This window comes from Emydura macquarii, unplaced genomic scaffold (genome assembly GCF_026122565.2).
Source record: "Emydura macquarii macquarii isolate MOO-44397 ecotype Brisbane River unplaced genomic scaffold, CSIRO-AGI_Emac_v2 contig_1882, whole genome shotgun sequence".
NCBI classification, from domain to species: domain Eukaryota; kingdom Metazoa; phylum Chordata; order Testudines; family Chelidae; genus Emydura; species Emydura macquarii.
In genome coordinates, this window is record NW_027132019.1 from 230,129 (window position 1) to 249,667 (window position 19,539).

Genomic DNA, 19,539 nt, shown 5'->3' on the forward strand with positions numbered 1-19,539 from the left:
TAAGTTGCAGGGCACGAGGTCTAGGTTGGACATTAGGAAAAAGTTTTTTACTAGGCGGGTAGTGAAGCACTGGAATGAGTTACTGAGGGAGGTGGTGGAATCTCCATCCTTAGAGGTTTTTAAGCTGAGGCTTGACAAAGCCCTGGTTGGGATGATATAGTTGAGGTTAGTCCTCCTTTGAGCAGGGGCTTGGACTAGATGACCTCCTGAGGTCCCTTCCAACTCTAATATTCTATGATTCTATGGTTAGAGTAACTGGTGAGGCATAGACTGGGTGGGAGGTTTACACCTTTCCATACACTCTATACAGCCATAGATTCAGTCAATGCAAGATTCATTGCTGTTATGAGAAAAAGGCAGATGACAAGACTCCAATTTCTTCAGGAAATATGTGCAGGGCCATGGCAACTGAGTTTTCAGTGGAAAATGATCAGTTTTCTTTGAAAACCCACCCCCAAAAATGGATGAAAAGGAAACATTTTACCGTGGGTCAAAATTTTTCATGGGGTGAAAATCCTCTGTTTTCCAGCCCAGCTCTTGCTCAAACCATTATCTTCCGTGACTCGTGTTACCTGACCATACACCTCTGGTCAGCCAGAGCAGGGTGTTGTAACAGTGGAGCCCATCTCTGCTAATCTCATGGAGGAGCAGCCAGGAAAAACTTGAGCAGTGTTGCAACCCCATGCACCCACTGGCAAACCCTCTCACTCATGGGGTCGCAAAGCCACCCACTCAAACTTGGCCTGCTGGCTTTGCTCGGCATTAATGATACAAAGAGTGCTACAATACCTGATGACAGAGAAGAGGTGCAATGAGCACAGAAGGAACGCCAGCCAGACATGGGCTGCTTTGAGACCTGGGATTCCAATCAAGATGAAGCTGGAAGCACTGAAGCTGCTGTTGTTGGAAGCTGACATGGGTGAGGTGTGATGCTATTTTCCAGCTGCCTTTACAGAATCATGGAATGAAAACTATTGTAGTTATCGGCATCAGATTGAGTGTTATCAGAATCAGTCCCTCAGTGTCTCTAGGGGATATATAGTCTGCAAATATTTCCCAGTATTGCATCAGTACTGGGAGCTGTAGGCCCTCATATTGGAGCATCAGACAGACAAATGTCAGGGGTGTTGATCTTTGGATCCCTGACAGACCTGATCTTAGGGTCTCCTCTGGCCCCCTCCTAAGAGTAACTGAGCACCTTGAATGTATTTATCCTCCCACCACTTGTGAGGCAGGACAGGGCTATTATCTGCTTATGCAGGAGCTCAGAGACAGTTGGTGGCTTGCCCACAATCAAACAGGCAAAGGGAACCAAACCCAGCTCTCCTGAGTGGCGGACAAGTGCCCAAACCACAGGACCAGGCTCCCAGATGGAAAGGATGGATTCTCACTCCCCCAGAGCTGCCCCACTGCAACTTGAGACCATTGTTCCTAGTTATGACATCTGCTACCATTGAGAAAAGCTTAGCTCCTCTTCCCTGGAACCCACTTTCAGGGAGTTCAAGTCTGCTATCAAATCCCCCCTCATTCTTCTTTTCTGCAGATTAAACAAGCCCAGTTCCCTCAGCTTCTCCTCAGAAGTGATGTGCTCCAGCCCCCTCATCATTTTTGTTGCCCTCTGCTGGACTTTCTCCAGTTTGTCCACATCTTTTATTATGCCAATTTGGGGAGACTCAGGACTGGAAGAGATTGTTGGGGCCTGGTGGGTTTCAGGGTTGGAGACCTTTTGATGGCAGAGAGGGGGAAATGAGTGAAAGATGAAGGAGAGTGAGGAATGGTGAGAATCAACAAACATAGAGAGCTTATGAGACACTATCAGTGCTGGTGGTCGGGAAATCATGGAAAGGCCAAGTGACCGGGTATGTTGGGGTGGGGGATGACACTGCCGAAGCTGAAAGAGATCAGGTGATGGTCGGAGAGGGCAGTGCTTGGTGATGGAGGGATAAGACATCAGGTGTGAGGAATTTCTCAGACTGTGAACTCCACACGGCCGAGCTCAGCCAAATAGGGGCAGAGCATCCTTGATTAAGGAGGACATATCCTTTCCCCCTCCTGTCACACAGGTTTAAAGCCAGTGGCCGCAGGCGATCACATTCTGCAAGTGTATTTTCCCACTTTGTCACGAAGCTCTTTGTTTTTGACCCCATAAATGATAGGGTTGAGCATGGGGGGCACAAGCAGATAGAGGTTGGCCAAGAGGATGTGAACGTGGGCAGCGATGCCCTGACCAAACCTGTGTGTCAGGGTAGAGAAGAGGAAGGGAGTACAAGACATCAGCAACACACAGATGTGGGGTGTGCAGGTGCTGAGGGCTTTCCGGTTGGCTTTTTTGGTGGAGAGTCTGAGGACGGCCCTGATGATCAGCCCGTAGGACAGGCCAACGAGTATCAGGTCTAACCCGATGACCCCTAATGTTATCACCAGACTGTACATTTGGTTGATTGTGGTGTCCCCACATGAGATCTTCACCACAGCGATGTGCTCGCAGAACGTGTGGGGGATAACGCGGTTTGAGCAGAATGGCAGCCTCCACAGAAGTAGGGTCATGGGCAGAACCAAGAGCACAGCTATAAAAAAACCCACTAGCCCTAGATTAGTGATTCGTGTGTTGGTAAGGATGGTGGCGTATCTCAGAGGGTTACATATGGCTACGTAGCGATCGAAGGCCATTATCACGAGGAGGGCTGATTGCGTAACACCAAGCACGTAAAGGAAGAAAATCTGGGTAATACAACCATCCACAGTGATGACTTTGGATCGGAACCAAAATATGCTCAGTGCCTTCGGCGCGATGCAGGTAGACTGGCCGATGTCTGTGAGTGCCAGCATGCAGAGCAGCAGGAACATGGGCTTGTGCAGGGTCTGCTCTTTACCAACAACAAACAGAACCGTGGAATTTCCCAATAGGCAGATGATGTAAAACATAGAAAAAGGGATGGAAATCCAGATGTGGGCATCTTCCAGCCCCGGGATGCCGTTTAAAATGAATGTTGACGAGTTAGAGGGGGTGAGGTTGGAAGCCAACATGAGAGGGTCGAGGCACCAATCAGGCTCAGAAATGCTCAGGGTTCCTGTGAAGGGAGAGAAACACAGCGAGGGGGATTAGGCACTTGGTAACAAATACTATGGAAAATATTTTATAGTTACTAACAATCTAGCAAGAGGGGTGAGCAGTGAGGTGGTGACATTATTCCCCTCAATTCGGCACTGGTGAGGCCACATTTGGAGTACTGTGTCCAATTTTGAGCCCCCCATTACAGGAAGGATGTGGGGAAATTGGAAAGAGTCCAGCGGAGGGCAACAAAAATGATTAGGGGGCTGGAGCACATGACTTATGAGGAGAGGCTGAGGGAACTAGGCTTGTTCAGTTTGCTGAAGAAAAAACAAGGGGGGATTTGATAGCAGCCTTCAACTGACTGAAGGGGGGCTCCTGGAAGGATGGAGCTAGGCTCTTCTCAGTGGTGCCAGGTGAAAGATTCCCAGCGAACTGGATTGGTTGCTAAACTGGGTCAAAGCAAACAATCTGTGTTCTAATATAGCTCTGTAGATGTATGCATCTATGAACAAAGAAGGAAGACGATACTTACAGAATGGGGGATTGTACCGTGGGAACAGTGACTCTGAACAAGATTTTGGGAGCGTGAAGGAATAATTAGCTAAACATGAGTTCCCAGTGTGATCCTGTGACCAAAAGAGCTAGTGATCCTTGGATGATAAACAGGGGAATCTCAAGTTGAGGTAGAGAAATTGTTTTACCTCTTTCCCTGGCACTGGTGCAACTGCTGCTGGACTAATGTGTCCAGTTCTAGTGTCCACAATTAAAGTTGGATGTTGATACGCTGAAGAGGATTCACAGAAGAGCCAGAAGAATCTTTAAAGATTAGAAATCCTGCCTTACAGTGACAGACTAAATAGATTAAGCTCTTTGAGTCTAAGAGAGATGGTTTAGGGGTGACTTGATAACAGTCTACAAATAGCCACATAGGTAAGAAATATTGAAGAATGAGGTTTTCAGGCTAGCATAGAAAAGTCTAACACCTTCAATGCCTGGAAGTTGAAGTTAGACAAATTCTGACTATAAATGAGGTGTTCACTTTTTAAACAGAGAGAGTAATTAACCATTGGAGCAGTTTACCAAGGGTCATGGCAGATTTTCCGTCACTGAGAATTTCTAAAACAAGGTTGAATGTTTCTCTATAAGCTCTGCTCTAGGAATTCCTTTGAGCAGGTCTCTGGCCTGTTCTACAAAGGAGATCAGACTAGATGATCACAGTGGTGCCTTCTGCCCTGGGAAATTGGGAACACATCCCTGCAGCACATACAGGAGTCAGCTGGAGGCATTTTGCCTGCAAGCTGGTTCCTGACTTTACTGAAGGCATTTTTTTACTCATGACAGTGCTGAATTTAGCCCCAGGAGGAAAAAAATGTCATGTGACTTTGGAGCCTTGAAAACAATACTCTGGTGTCTTTTTCACAGGGGTGAGGCATCCCGTGAGACATGGCATGGATGAATATTTCGGATGAGAATAATACTGACATGACCCCATAAAATCTCTGCCCTGAGGAATGTATGTACAATTGTCCTATTAATGGCTAACAGAGCTGACTAACAAATGATCCCAGAGGGTGCCAGATTTCTGCTTCACTGTGTCAGCCAACGGCCAGGAGCTCCTGCACGTGGCAGCTGTATTTACCTAGGCATTGACATGATCCAGCATTGCGAACTCTCATTATATACTGTGCAGACTTCTCAGCTTGCTCGTTGTTCCTGTGTAGCGGCCCCCAAAGCCCCACATGGTGTGTGTGGGAGCAACAAGAGCAGCAGCACAGCACAGGTGCCTTGTCATCTGCCACTGTGTGTGTGACGTTCTCACCAGAGAGAAACCATCACTGATCCCCCCTAGCAAGGGACAGGGCAGACTGGGGCTCCTCACCCCTGCAGAGGAAAAGCTATGGGGAGCTTGGGGCAGTTCAGAGGATGTGGGGACCATGGGTGACTGGGAAGCCTGGAGAAGATGCTGGCGCCAGCATAGTGTTGGAATTGGGGCAGCCTGGGAGGGGAAAGGAGATTATAGACATGGTCAGACCTGATGGGAGACGGAACCAGCTGAGGAGCAAAGATCAATGGTTCTTTCCACTGGGGAAATGCCTGAAGTTCATTAATATTCAACAACCAAAAAAAAAAATTGGAAAAAAATGAGGAAAGGTTGTGACACCCAGGCTGCAATTCTCTGAGACCTCCCCAAACACACTCAGGGCCAGAGAAGCTCCCAGCACGGTCCTGAGACCAACAATCAGAAGAAAAACTGAATTTCAGCAGTGCTGCCCACCTGTCCGTCTACACCCCCCTAATTACCCCCCACAGCCCTTTGCCCTGCCACACAGTGATCTCACTCACCCAGGACCAACACCAGGTGCCGGACACACCACACAGTGACAGATCATAGAAATATCAGCACAGCCTAGGTTAAACTCTGGATCTGGCTGCGCCTGGAAAAGGTGGGATGGAGGAGGAGCAGCCTGCACAGCATGTCCAAGGCTGAAGGGAATCCCAGGAGCAAGTCAGCGTGTGCAGGGAAGGAGAAAGGGAAAGACCAGAGGGGAGGGGAGAGAGAATGTGGAGACTAAAAGGAACCAGCGGAAGTAATTCTTCCTCAAAACAACACAGACCTTTAGCATATTCCCACCAGCTGGAAACCCAGACACAACTTCCTGCTGTTGTTTTTCCATGTTGGCAATAGCTGAAGTTGCCATGAGGCTGTTATAGGACTGGTCACAGGAGGAGGGATGGGCTGGATGGAGGAAGGTGTCAAAGACAATCTACTGCAGTGTGTCCACATTATATTACAGTCTGAGACATCCCCATGCCCCGGGAAATAGCAGGAGGCCTAGTTACACCTTTTTGGTTTGTGAATTAGGCGGGATGTCCATTCCCTGTTTCGCCCTGTGTCAGGACTCTGTGCCACTGCGATCTGGATACTGCACGTCCCGCCCCCATCACACACACACTGTGTGCTTGGATCTCCCCCACTGAGATTTCCAATGCTGCCTGTTTTCCTCTAAGTCAAAAACATGCTTTTATTTTTACTGAATTTTGGTTTTTCTCATCCTGTATGGAACCAGAGACACAGGAACAGAGAGAGCAGACTGCCGCCCCCCCCCAACCAAATTTTTACTCTCTTTCTTTTGAATCTATAAGCTGTGAGTTTAAGATTTCATCTACTCTCCTCCCAGTTCTCCTCTGGTCCAGATGAGCTCACCCATCCTTAGGGGCCGCAGGATGACTCCAGTAGGAGTCACTGGAGGCTCATGGCCGGTGAAATCAGGCCATTTATTTAAGTCCCTAAATGTGGGTTTAAGGTGAAATGATGGCCCTGACGGGAGTTTTGCCATTGATCCAAATGGGATGAAGATTTCACCCTTAGTGTGGAACTTTAGACTCCCTGCTGTGAAGATCCTGGCTTCAGGTCCTGCATCAGCGAGAGCTATTCTGTTAAGGTGCTGAAAGAGTCTGAAGGAAGATCCCAATTTATTTGGCATCCTGAGAGCAAGCATGAAAGATGGGGATTTCAAAACACAGGGGTCCTGATTTTGCTTAAATCAGTGATGCCAGTGTCAATCTGCAGTGAGCCACTGAAGGCAGAATGTAAGGGCAGAATCTGGCCAGTCTGTGAAACACTGGTTGACCCATTCATGTTCCGAAAACTCGGGTATCACAGATACCCACTACAGAGGCTACATGTATTAACCTGGCAATAAAGTTGCTGAATTGGAAAACTTGAGAGAACCAGAGAAAAAAAACACACTGACCAAAAAAAAAGGAAGATACTAAGTCAGTTAGAAGGAGACAGGATGAGACAAGGAAATTATCTTAAAAGAAATATTTGTCTCAATGACTTACAATAAATCTTTAGCTCCCTATTTAAATCCCATGGAGTTTCTCACAACACCAAACAGTTCCAGTCTACATGCTGGAGAATTCCTGCCCAGATTGTTCTTCCTTTGAACTCTTCCTGAACCCTTAGCACTAAGTTTATTGGAAAAACAGGCAACTCACCGGAATCCCTGCAGCAGAGAGGACATCTCCTTACTGTGATCTGAAAATCAGTGTACGAATCTCACATCTGAAAGTCACAGTGCTGGACAGGGACCTTTATGAAGCCCCTGTGCAGTCCCTGCGGATTCTCAGGTTGGCCAGGACTACGGAAGGATTCCCTGTGCTCCATGAGCAGTGGGAAGAGCTGAAAACAGACCCTGGAGAATTTTAGTGTAAGAGCCTCCCCTGGGAGTGAAGAAATGATTCACTGATAACAGAGGCTCTGATTGTCAGGGCAAACTGAGACTTGCAGACTTGCTAGAGTTGTCCTGCACTGCTAAAACCTCAGAGAGAAAAGAAGAGCGGAGGGTTAGATGTGTTCATTTATCTATCAGCATTTCTGTGCTGCTGCTCATTGTCATAGAACCTGAGCATCTGCTGTTACTACCGGCTGATGAGCCTGGTGCTGAATCCCTGAGACCGTGACGTGCACGTGGACAGGCTCTTGTGCATCCTTGTTTCAATCGTAGGATTTCCACACTGAGTAACAGTCCCTCCCGTCCGCTAGCCTCTGACAGAGGGCAATACAGATTGCCCCAACTTAGTCCTCAACCCCTCATGGTACAATATTCTGCCATGGGGAAGCACATTCGCAGTAGCCTGTGGACTGACGGCCTTTGTCTTTTTATCTCAGCTACAGTGACTGCACAGGCTGTCATTGGGGTAGGGAGGGTGGAGGGAGATGTTCAGAGGCAAATTAGGTGCCCATTGTCCATCCACTTCAAATGGATTTTGTTAAGCCGAGTTGTTTAGTGTCATATTTGCTATTCTCTCTGCACATCAGAATTATTTGTTCCTGCGCCCTCAATAAGTTTTCTTTAAAATACAGCCAGCTCTTCTGGACTCCTTTCCCCCTCATATGAGTCTCCCAGGGGATCCTGCCCATCAGCTCCCTGAGGGAGTCAAAATCTGCTTTTCTGAAGTCCAGGGGCCGTATCCTGCTGTTCTCCTTTCTTCCTTTTGTCAGGATCCTGAACTCGACCATCTCATGGTCACTGCTGCCCAGGTTACCATCCACTTCTACTTCCCCTGCCAATTCTTCCCAATTAGTCAGGCATGATTTCCCTTTACATAAACCATGTTGACTCTTCCCCAAGATATCGTGCTCCTCTGTGTGTCTGATAATTATGTTGTTTACTAAAGATTCAAAGAATTTGCCTAGTGCCGAAGTTTTGCTTTATGGTCTCTAATTGCCAAGATCGCCTCTGGAACCTTTTTAAAAAATTGCCATCACATTAGCTATCCCCAAGTCATCTGGTACAAAAGCTGATTTAAAGGATAAGTTACATACCACAGTCAGTAGTTCTACAATTTCATGTTTGAGTGAAACTTCAGGACTCTTGGGGGAATCCCATGTGGTCCTGTGCCCACGTATTACTGTTTAATTTGCCAGTCTCTTGCTGACAAGTGCTAGATAAGAGCTAGGTTTGATTATTAAGCCCTGGATGAGGGATCCCTGGGCCTGAGTCTCTTGTCATGACTCCTGTGTGTGCGACTCTCACTCACACACACAGCTGTGCTTTGCCTGGGGCCAGCACGGTGCGTGGATGGGTTCCGCAGGTGTGCTGTGTGCAAAGCCATGCGTGGGCTGGGGAGCTGCCTGAATGGCTTCTCTTGTGGCTCCCGCTTTTAACCTGTCTTGGAGAAGACTCAGTCACAAGCGCGTGGGTGAGGGCACAGGAGAAGGGTGGGCAGCTGTGCCCCTGGAAAAGCCCCTCTCACAGCTGGTGCTGCTCTCATGGATCACGCAGCAGCCAGAGTGCTCAAGAAGAGCCAGGACTGCAACTGCAAAACAGCTCTGCAGCTTTTCTCATGGCCCCTGGGTGTTTAACCAGAGATGGGACAGTGGCAGGTCATGTACAATGGGGCAAAACATCCACTTTCCTTCTCTGAACTGACTGTATCCACAGCAATTCTGAGGTGTGAGGTTACATCAATACAGCTCTTTATGCGATAACATCCCACCCATCCCCTGGCTCTACACAAACACAGAGTCTTTGTAAATACTTGATGAACACACTAATAATCCTTACATGAATTGGTTTGGTCTTCATGCTGTACATGATTGGGTTCATCAGGGGCAGGATCAGCAAATAGACCTTTCCTAAGACAGTCTGAAACCAGGGAGAAGAGCTGTTCACAAATCTGTATATCACTAACAATTAAATCCCTGATATGTAGGAAAGCAGGATGACACAGACGTGGGAGACACAGGTGTTCAGGGTGTGACCCGTCTGTGCCTAGGGTAGCCACCTGAAAATGCCAAGGTCAGGGCAGGCTGTAAAAGGAGAACAGATTCCCCCAGCACTGGTGGTTGACACTGAAGGCAGACTTCCCAACCAGCCACAAACAGTGCTTCTGATTCCCCACACTGGTTATCAAGAAGCCAAAATAAAAATACACACAGCCCCCTTTACTGCATTTCAGTCTCTGGCTCCCAATCAGCCACTAGGTCTAGGAAAGAGATCAGTTATTTAAAACTCTATGCTCTTTACCAAAACAGTTTCTCCTGACCCCAAAGGGTCAGCCACAGTACCAGATCAATATAAGTTTAGTTCTTACCCAAAATACCATGCTGCCAGCCAATCCTTTAGTAAATAAAACTAAAGGTTTATTATAAAAAGAAAGAAACAAACTACAAGAGAAATTTTAAAGGATTAACGCAATCACACACATACAAATTATTGGAAAGTCCATATACATCAGGTTTCCAGTGGAATTGGGGAGTTTGCAGGCTTATAGAGTCCCTCTGGTATACATCCACCACCTGGATGGGTCTCAGTCCTATGTTTCACAGCTTCAGTTCAATTGAAGATGAGTTGATCCAGAGGTAGACTGGAGTCTGAAGACAAAATGGATGTGGTGCAGCTGACTTTTATGTCCTTTGGCCTTTGCTATGTTGCTTGTGGAATTTTATAGGAATAAGATGGAGTCCAGACTCACATGAGCAAGTCCTGGTGACTCATCAGGTATATCCTTGGCTTCTCCCCCTGGGCCCATTGTACCTGTGAATTTCCTTAATGGGCCATTAAGCAGGCTAGTGCTGCAGCCATCCTGTCTAGGGTGTCGCCCAGACACAGCACTATAGAAGAGTAAAGAGTTAAAAGTGGGACAAGTGCTAGGCCTAAACTACAGGGAATGGGGTCAAGGCGAGGGCAAACCTTGTTTCTGTTAATTGGTGAGAATTCTAGTTAGACTCTGTTATTTTTTTTTCTTTTCCTCCCTTCCTGGCCATCTGTGCTGGGAATGAGTCTAATAAAATATCTATTGCTATTTCTGTGCAAGGTCTTTTGGTGAGAAGAAAGCATTATCTTCCTTCTCCCCCTGGCATGCCTTTACTTCAAAGAATGTTAGGGTAAAATTAAAAGGTTTTAAGGTGATGTGCCTGACCTCTGTATGGTAATCCTGTAAACAACAAACAGGAGCGGGTGTAATTATATTAATTATGTAGTTGTTAACATTCATTTTATAGGTGTCAATATAACCAAATAAGGGTTTATCGGGAGTTGGTGGAAATGTACACATTTACATACTGTTACGGATAAAAGAATTGTAAAGTAACCCCCTCGTTGCTCACTCGCAGCGTTGAGGTGGAACGAGCAGGCAATAAAGGGTTCCGTCTCCCCCAGTGCGCCCCAGGGACAACCTGTTTGTTATTTCTAACATTTGGCATCATGAACAGGATCACAGGGGAGAAAAGAGCCTGATCACCACTCCTTGCCATGAATATGGGTATGTTGGATGGGCCCTTTATAGTAACCACAGTTAGGGAATATATTAAGTTGGTAGGGAAGTGTGGGGGGCTGGATGGGGTGTCTCCCAGGGGATGTCAGGACTGGCCAGCCATCCAGGGGTGGGTGGAAGCCTTCCTCACATCCAAGTTTTCCCAAGACAAGGAAAAGGCTATTTTGGTGAACTCTCTCTCCGAGAGCTTGTCTGGGTTATGGAATGAAGTTGCAAGTCTTAGAAGCCTGGTTAAAATCTTGCAACAAATCACGGAGGAGCAGCACACAGTTAATCATCACAGTGTGCTTGCGGTTAAAATAACTGAGAGCCATATGGAGAATTTTAACTGTGTTAAGTCAGAGAACCTGGCCCTGAAGAGTCAAGAGGATGCCTTAAAGCAAACTTCTGTACCCTGTCCCCTTTTTATCCTCCCCTTCCATCTAGTCTCTGTGCCTTCCCAGCCTATGAGGATAAACTCAGTCACAATAACCCTGTTTGTCCTATCATGACTGTTCCCAATCCCCCCCGACACTGATCTTTTCTACTGTTGTGGTATCCAAATTCTCACTGGTCCCCAGTCGGACGGAGAAGAGGGCCCCAGCGTCTGTCAAAATGGGGACAGCCAATCTTATCTGGAGGAGCTAGTTAATCAGCAAAGAATGTTAGCAGAAAAATCCTGGAGCACAGCCGTGGGATAGCTGGCAAGGATTGCTGACACCCCGAGTTTCACTCCGGTGGCTGTGGCAGCAACTCCCATTCTTCTCTCAGAGCCAGGATAAAGGCTTAGGGGTGCAAATTTCCAAGGAGCCCCACTTCTAAGGAGCCCCACTGATTTCTGTTGCTTTCTGTACCTTTTTTGGCTTAGGTTTTACTTCTTCCTAAGTTTTTCTCTGCTTTTTCTTTCTCCCCCTCCCTTTTTCCCTGCTTCTTTTCCCCCCTCCCCTTCCTGTCACTTTTTCTTCTTGTTTGAGAGCGAAGGGTTAAAGCTGCAGTTGGAATGTAAAGGAATGTTGTTTCTATTAGCCTGTACTTTAAAATGATTTCACAGAACTAATTGGTGGCTTTTCACCTCCCCCGCTGGCATTTTTGTTTCCCTGAAATTTTAATGAAGGGCATTTTCAATACACTTTAGAAGTAAAAAAAAAAAGTTTTTTTTAACAAACCACAGACTAAACTAGCTGTGTTGCAAACATTGTACTTGGTGGCTCAAGTTTTACAATCACAATAAGTCACCTTACAAATGTAGCTCAGTAAAAACATTGGCTGATAAATATAGTAAAAGAATGAAGGGTTTACTATCACATACTTATGTTGCCAGTAAAATGTTCAAGCTATGGCAGCAAATAAGAATATAATAAAGCTAAAATATGTTTAATTAAATGCAAAAGTAAGTAATTTAAAAAAAAAGAGGGTTTAAAGGTAGCTTTTGTAAAAGTTAATACTATCATAGAATCATAGAATATTAGAGTTGGAAGGGACCTCAGGAAGTCATCTAGTCCAACCCCCTGCTCAAAGCAGGACTAACCTCAGCTATATCATCCCAACCAGGGCTTTGTCAAGGCTCAGCTTAAAAACCTCTAAAGATGGAAATTCCACCACCTCCCTAGGTAACCCATTCCAGTGCTTCACCACCCTCCTAGGGAAAAACTTTTTCCTAATGTCCAACCTAGACCTCACGCCCTGCAACTTGAGACCATTGCTCCTTGTTCTGTTATCTGCCACCACTGAGAACAGCCTAGCTCCATCCTCCCTGGAACCCCCTTTCAGGTAGTTAAAGGCTGCTATCAAATCCCCCTCAATCTTCTCTTTTGCAGACTAAACAAGCCCAGTTTCCTTAGCCTCTCCTCACAAGTCCTGTGCTCCAGCCTCCTAATCAAAAGTTAAAAACAATTAAACAGTTGAATGTTGTGAAATTTTTAAAAAGTAATAGTTGTAAAAATGGTAAAATGGCAATAGTGCTATAAAAATATATTGGTTTGATAATATTCAATATGGTAAATATATGTATAATTTGGTACAGTCACATTGCGTAAAAACCTATTAGTTAAACAAATTACACAAAGGGCTCAGGTAGTGGCTACTACCATGTTTTTGTCCCCAGTAGTCTTTACAGCTATTCTGAAGGAAAATGGGCCCTTTTCCTAAAATAATTGTCTGTAAACAATTAATTATATATAACTGATGCGGGCAGCAGGCAAAGGGACAATCTAATTTGAATCAATTAAGTACCAAACAATAAGTCAAAATTATAAAAGGAAATAAGGGGTTTCCATTAAAACTTGATTGCTTCCAAATGTACAGATGGAAATTTGGGTACAGGTGTGTTAAAATAACTAAAGTAGTGTAAAAAATGTTAAGTAAACATGGACTGCTAGTGTTGCTTGACTTTGTTATTAAATATTTAATTTTTTTTAATACCTCAATAGGAAGAGGACATAATGTTGGCAGGGGCTTCTCAAAGTGCTACACTAATACCGGCATGGTTCAAGAAGGCTTCCTCGAGCCACCATGTGCATGGTACCTGGGCAGTGGATCCCTATTAACATTGTGAGGAGCACTGTCAGCAGATCGAGGAAAGTGATTATTCCTCTCATTTGGCATTGGTGAGGCCGCATTTATAGTACTGTGTCCAGTTTTGGGCCCCCCACTACAAAAAGGATGTAAACAAGTTAAAGAAAGTCCAGCAGAGGGCAATAAAAATTATGAGGGGGATGGAGCACATGAATTTTGAGGAGAGGCTGACGGAACTGTGCTTGTTTAGTCTTCAGAAGAGGAGAATGAGGGGGGATTTGATAGCAGCCTTCAAATACTGGAAAGGGGGTTCCAGGGAGGATGGAGCTAGGCTGTTCTCAATTGTAGCAGATGTCAGAACTAGGAGCAATGGACTCAAGTTGCAGTGGGGCAACTCAGGGGGAGCAGAGAATCCAGCCGGTCCAACTGGGAGGCTGGTTTTGTGGTTTGGGCACTGCTTTGCATGTCAGGAGAGCTGGGTTCATTCCCTTGCACTGTGCGACTGTGGATAAGCCACCAACTATCTCTGAGCCTCTTTGCAATTGGATAATAGCCCTGTCCTGCCTCACAGAGGTGGCGGGAGGATGAATACATTCAATGTGCTCAGATACTCTGAGGAGGGGGCTGGGGGAGACCCTAAGATGAAGTCTGCCAGGGATCCAAATAGCAACACCCCTGACATTTGGCTGTCTGTTGTTCCCATATGAGGGCCTACAGCTGCAACTACTGATGCAATGTACTGAGAAATATCTCCAGACTGTAAACCCCCTAGAGACACTGAGGATGGCCTGTAAAACAGAGGATTTTCCCCCCATAAAAACTTTTGACCCACAGTAAAATATTTCCTTTTCATCCATTTTTGGGAGTAGGTTTTCATAGAAAACTGATCATGTTCCACTGAAAATTCAGTTGCCATGGCCCTTCCTATATCCCCTGAAGACATTGGAGTGCTATCATCTGCCTCTTTCTCATAACAGCAATGAATCTTGCACTGACTTAGTCTATGGCTGCACTCTGGGTATGGAAAGGAGCATAAATTATGGAGCATAAATTATATTAATTATGTAGTTGTTTCCAGAGACTCTCAACTGGCTTATCTTCAGTTTCATACTGGAGCTCAGAGCAATCATAGTGCTCTCTTACATACAGTGCAACTCCTCCACCCTTTCGCCCCTGAACAGTTTAACCCATCCATGACAGTGCTCCAGTCATGTGAGTTACCCCACCAAGTCTCGGTTATTGCAATCATATCATAGTTTCTTGTCTGTGCCAGGACTTCCAATTCCTCCTGCTTCTTGCATTTCTGTATAGGCACTTGAAATAACTTGCTGATTGCCCTATTTTCTCAGTACGAATCAGGAGCTCTCTCCTATTGCACCCTCCTCCTTCTGCTTCCTCGTGGTGTCCCACTTCCCCAATTACCTTTGTCTGTGAAGATGCTCTTCCCTCTCTTCGTTAGGTGAATCCCATCTCTTTCTAGTAATCCTTCTTCCTAGAACAACATCCCATGATCAAACAATCCTAAGCCCTCTCTCTGACACCACCTGCGTAACCGCGCATTTACTTCCACAATGTGACGGTCCCTACCTGGGCCTTTTCCTTCAACAGGGAGGATGGACGAGAACACCACTTGCACTTCAAAATCCTTTAACCATCTTCCCAGAGCCACATAGTCTGCAGTGATCCGCTCAAGGTCATTCTTGGCACCATCATTGGTGCTCACGTGAAGAAGTAGGAAGGGGTAGTGGTCTGAGGGTTTGATGAGTCTTGGAACTCTCTGTCACTTCCTGAATCCTAGCTCAGGCAAGCAACACACTTCTCTAGTTTCCTGGTCTGGATGGCAGATGGATGACTTCATCCCACTTAGGAGGGAGTTCCTGACCACCATCACCCTTCTCTTCACTCAACACTGGCCAGGCAAAACACTGAAGTTTCTCTTGGAGAAATTCTTGGGGGTCAGAGTGTATCACAGGGAACATTTGGGTAAGTGAAAGTTAATAGAGCCCGGTTCCCCATCAAATTTACACATGTAAATCTGGTGTGACGCTGTTGAAGTCAATGTTCCTAAACTCAGAAGTTGGACAATTAGAGCAGTGAAGATATTTTTTAAAAGTCTTGGGGCAGATATCAACTTTCCCCATTTACATTATAAAATTTGTCTAACTAGTGTGTGTTAGGAGGAAACTTTCTCTGGGAGCAGATTATCTCACAGCTCTCTGTTGCAGAGCTTCTTCTACCTTCCTTGCAAGCATCTGGTACTGGCCATTGGATACTGGGCTAGATGGTTTACAGGTCCAATCCAGTCTGGCAAAGCCTATCTTCCTATCGGTGGTGTAAATCCAAGACTATTTTTGCTTATCTTCTGTAGGTGGGCTCATTGAAGTCTTGCACTGAGAGCAGAATGATCTCTCGTTAAATATCATCATTTTTCTTTTTTAGTAACTTTGGACTTGCCCCGTGCATTATGTCAGCTGTCAATGACTCCAAATTCAAACTTGTAATGTTCCTTCACACTGGAATATTTGGGCAGGAAGACGTCCACGTCTGGATTTCTATCCCCTTCTTCTATATATTACTTCAATATTAGTGTAAGCCGGTGGCACGGTCCGGCCGGGGCGTCGCGACCCTTCCTTGGGCCTAGGCTCCGAGGAAGGCCACAGTGTCTCCCTTTAGGGGAATAAGCAGTGCGAGTTTACAAGTCTTTAGCCCTGGCCCTCAGAAGGGCGGGGTGACAAGCACTCTGGTGCCCCTGGCTCTCAGGCAGGGCGGGGCAGGCAAAACAGTCTATAGCTCCCAGCCTTCCCACAGGAACAGATGGTTCCAGAGAGTTCGTTTATCTCACCTTGGTTATTTATGGTCCTTTCTGGTCCTTAAAAGAATGAAGATAATTCCTATTGCAATTCCCTGTACAACAATGCATCCCTGTAATCCAACTTCTACCAAGATGCCTGATGAAGGTTCTTTGGTTTCATCCATTAATTGAGTAATAGCCTGTTTGGCCTCATCCATATCATTATTGTATGAGGTGAGTCTCTTTATGAGACAATAATGATTTCAGTGATAACCCTGGTGGGGGAATATAGACAAGGAAGGTTGGTGTACTTTGGATAGTTAAATCGTGATAATCTGGGTCAGACAGAATGGTAGTGATGTTCTCAAAAGAGGGGATAGGGGAAATTGCTTGATTTCCAATTAACACTGGTTGCTTTGGAGTAAAACAAAAATTTGGGTCTGTGACCTGACACTCCAAGAGATCATAGTGGTACCTTCTTTGATTGGTTACCATGCAAAATTGGCCATTTACAGCATAGGACATCCTTTCCATTGGAGTTCTCCACTTCGTCAGCCTCACCAGGAATGACAAGGACGATTTGTTTTGTAATTCTCCCTGTAATCCACACATGACAGTATCTGTCTTAAACACATCACACCTAGAAATGTACTGAGGCCCTTTTTCAGAGCAACAGACCATCTGTGGAACTTTCCAGGTCTGAGTTGAAATGTGATAGACCACCACGGGAGGCACATTGACACGTTCTCATCTTCCAGGTGACCTATGGACTGGATGGCTGCCAATTGCTTGTGCACATCCTTGTCTGGGTCAAACACCGGCAAAGAAATAGTGAATGAGACATACAAGGATTGTGCCGCTGTACAATCTTTCGAAAAAGAACAACTGTCTCGGTTGGGGTGAGGTGTCACAGATCCCATATGTCTCACTGTTGACAAATGACAAATGTCTCACAATGACAAATGCTGGCATAGATCCAAACATGTGGATCGCTCCCTTTTCAGCCCTTGAAAACATTTAGGACAATACCAACTTAGTAATTATTTATCTTTGATTAGGTCTGGAACCTTCCCCAATTTTAGAGCTTGCAATGTATCTGTGATAGTATTTGTAACATATTCTCCATATGAGGAGGAAATTATTTCCTTTCTTAGATATTGGTCCTTTTCTTATCATTGTTCAAAGTGGTTCAAAGTTAATTAATTTTAAGTTGGGTTTCATTAAACAATTGAGCTATGTCATGCATATTATAAATTGTGAATCACTCCTCCTGAGCTAGTCCTTTTACTCCCTGAAACATTGGGTTGATTACCTGGATAAACTTCCCCCTGTAACACATAATTTATGTGTCTGTGAATTTTCCAAATATCCATTTGATTCCAGATTGACATTCCTGAACCGAATAGTCCTGTTAAAGACCCCAAAATTCAAAGAGGATTTAAACTGTGTTTCTGTCTAACGGTATGGAATTTGTTGCCCATTCCCAACAGAGTAATGTCTTGCATTTGCTGTTGGTAAGCCGCAACTTTATCTATAAGGAGCACTGAGAAAAAAGAAGCCATTTTGGTATGCTTGCAATAACTAAATTCACCCAGTGACCAACTAGACAGATTCAATACTACAGGTACATGCATGAATCAGACTTGGTTAACCAATACCATTGATATGAGTTTTGTGGTAAGACCACTAGTGGGTCCTGGGTCTACCACTGGACGAATTACATCATCCTGCATTGAATTGTTGTGATCATAATCAATAATTGGATCTTGAACTTTCATCTCAAAAGTTATGTTCAGTACATATTTCTTATTTCCTGATTTAGTTTTGAAGGTTGCTATGATACATATTCCGTACACAAGAGCAGATGCTAACGGACAAGAAGATATCTCCTCCCCTTTTGCGCCACCTGTCTTATCCTGTACATCACCAGTCACCTCCTCTGAGATGACATCTGACTCCTCCTCCTGCTGTGCCATTCTAGGACTTCCCTTTTCTTCTGACAGACCACTTGCAACTGCTTCACCACTAATTTCCTCTATTGACTCTTCTTGCAACTCCTGAGACGTAACCTCCGACTCTGCTTCTAAAGGTACCGTGTCAGACTGAACTAACTCTCTCTCCCTACTTCTAGTCATTGGTCCTGCAAGTTGATTTACCTCCGTTGGTTCTACCACACCAATGGGGATAGGAACCGATGCTCCATTGTCCTCTAACTCATTCACTACTTGTGCCATTGTCTGCACCTCTCTGCTTACTCTCTCTCTCAAGGAGCTCTCAGCCAAAGTCTCTGTAGTCCTGCTATACTCTGGCGATGCTGTGGGCTGATTCATCTTCTCTCTCTCTGACATCTCACAAAGCTTTTCCAACTCACTATTTCGATATGACAACAGACCATGTTCTGATTCATAACCATCTAGTAGACCTTCCAACTCACTGATTCAGTCTAACAACCGACCACGCTCTGATCTATAGTCATCTAGCGATCTTATGCTGGCAGCTGCCTGTTCCTGCCAGCTACGAATTTTCTTGTCTGCTTCCTGCACCTGATACCAACTTCGCTCTAAAGTGTTCCCCAACTCCTGTCCTTTTTTAAAAATAGCTAATCGGTTCTCTGAAACTTCACTTAGCCAATTTGTTAACTTCCGGTTAGTTTTCTTTTTCTCCTCCAAAGTTAGCTGGGCTTTTCTAAGTAACTCTATTTTCTTATTCAGTTTCCGCCCAAGTGAACTACAAGCTGTCAGCAAACATTCTACAGCAATTCCTTTCACCTCTTTAGTCTTTCTTTTCTTTTGTTCTACCTTCTGATCAAAAACCTGATTCACAAAACCTCATGGATTACTATGTTCAGAGATGATGCCACTGTCTCTTAGTTGTCCTAAACCTTCTCTGTGTTCCTTAATGTATTTCCTGGCATAATTCTCCAAAGACGTACTGTGGTCGACACCCACAAACTATATAGCTCTTGCTTCACTCATCTTAACACTAAATGACCTTACTTAAAATCCAAAATGAAGAACTTAAACTCCAAACTTAAACTCTATAAAACTCTATTGGCTAGCCTAATTTTCAGACACTATAGTAATAACCATTATATTCTAAACTTTTAAAATCTCTATCTCTCAATCTGAAGGTGTCCCTTCAATAACAAAAGAAGAGAGAATAAAAGGAGAAAAATAACACCCTGACCAGTCTCAACAATTTTATTTCAGTTACTTCAGAGAAGTCCCAAGAACAAAAGGGTGGGGGTGAGTTCCCTTCTCTGCCCTCGATGGTTAATGTGCTCTTAGCTCATCAAGAGGTTTTTACCCAGTTGGGGCCTACCAAACAGCCGGGGTAAGCTGGTGATAGATGGATCTGGGCACAGCTCAGGAGAGTTGTAGGGACTCAAAATACTGCAGCCTTTCTGGCGGCTTAA

General features: G+C 45.1%; 1 protein-coding gene across 1 annotated transcript; it reads right to left on the reverse strand.

The window, feature by feature from the left end:
* Positions 1-704: 704 nt before the first annotated feature.
* LOC137159762 (olfactory receptor 52K1-like) lies at positions 705-18,100 on the reverse strand. Its single transcript, XM_067558240.1, has 3 exons — positions 18,031-18,100; positions 2,234-3,071; positions 705-789 (listed from the first exon to the last, which is right to left on the reverse strand). Exons 1-3 carry the CDS (start codon positions 18,098-18,100, stop codon positions 705-707), a joined length of 993 nt encoding a protein of 330 aa, XP_067414341.1.
* Between the last annotated feature and the right edge of the window lie 1,439 nt (positions 18,101-19,539).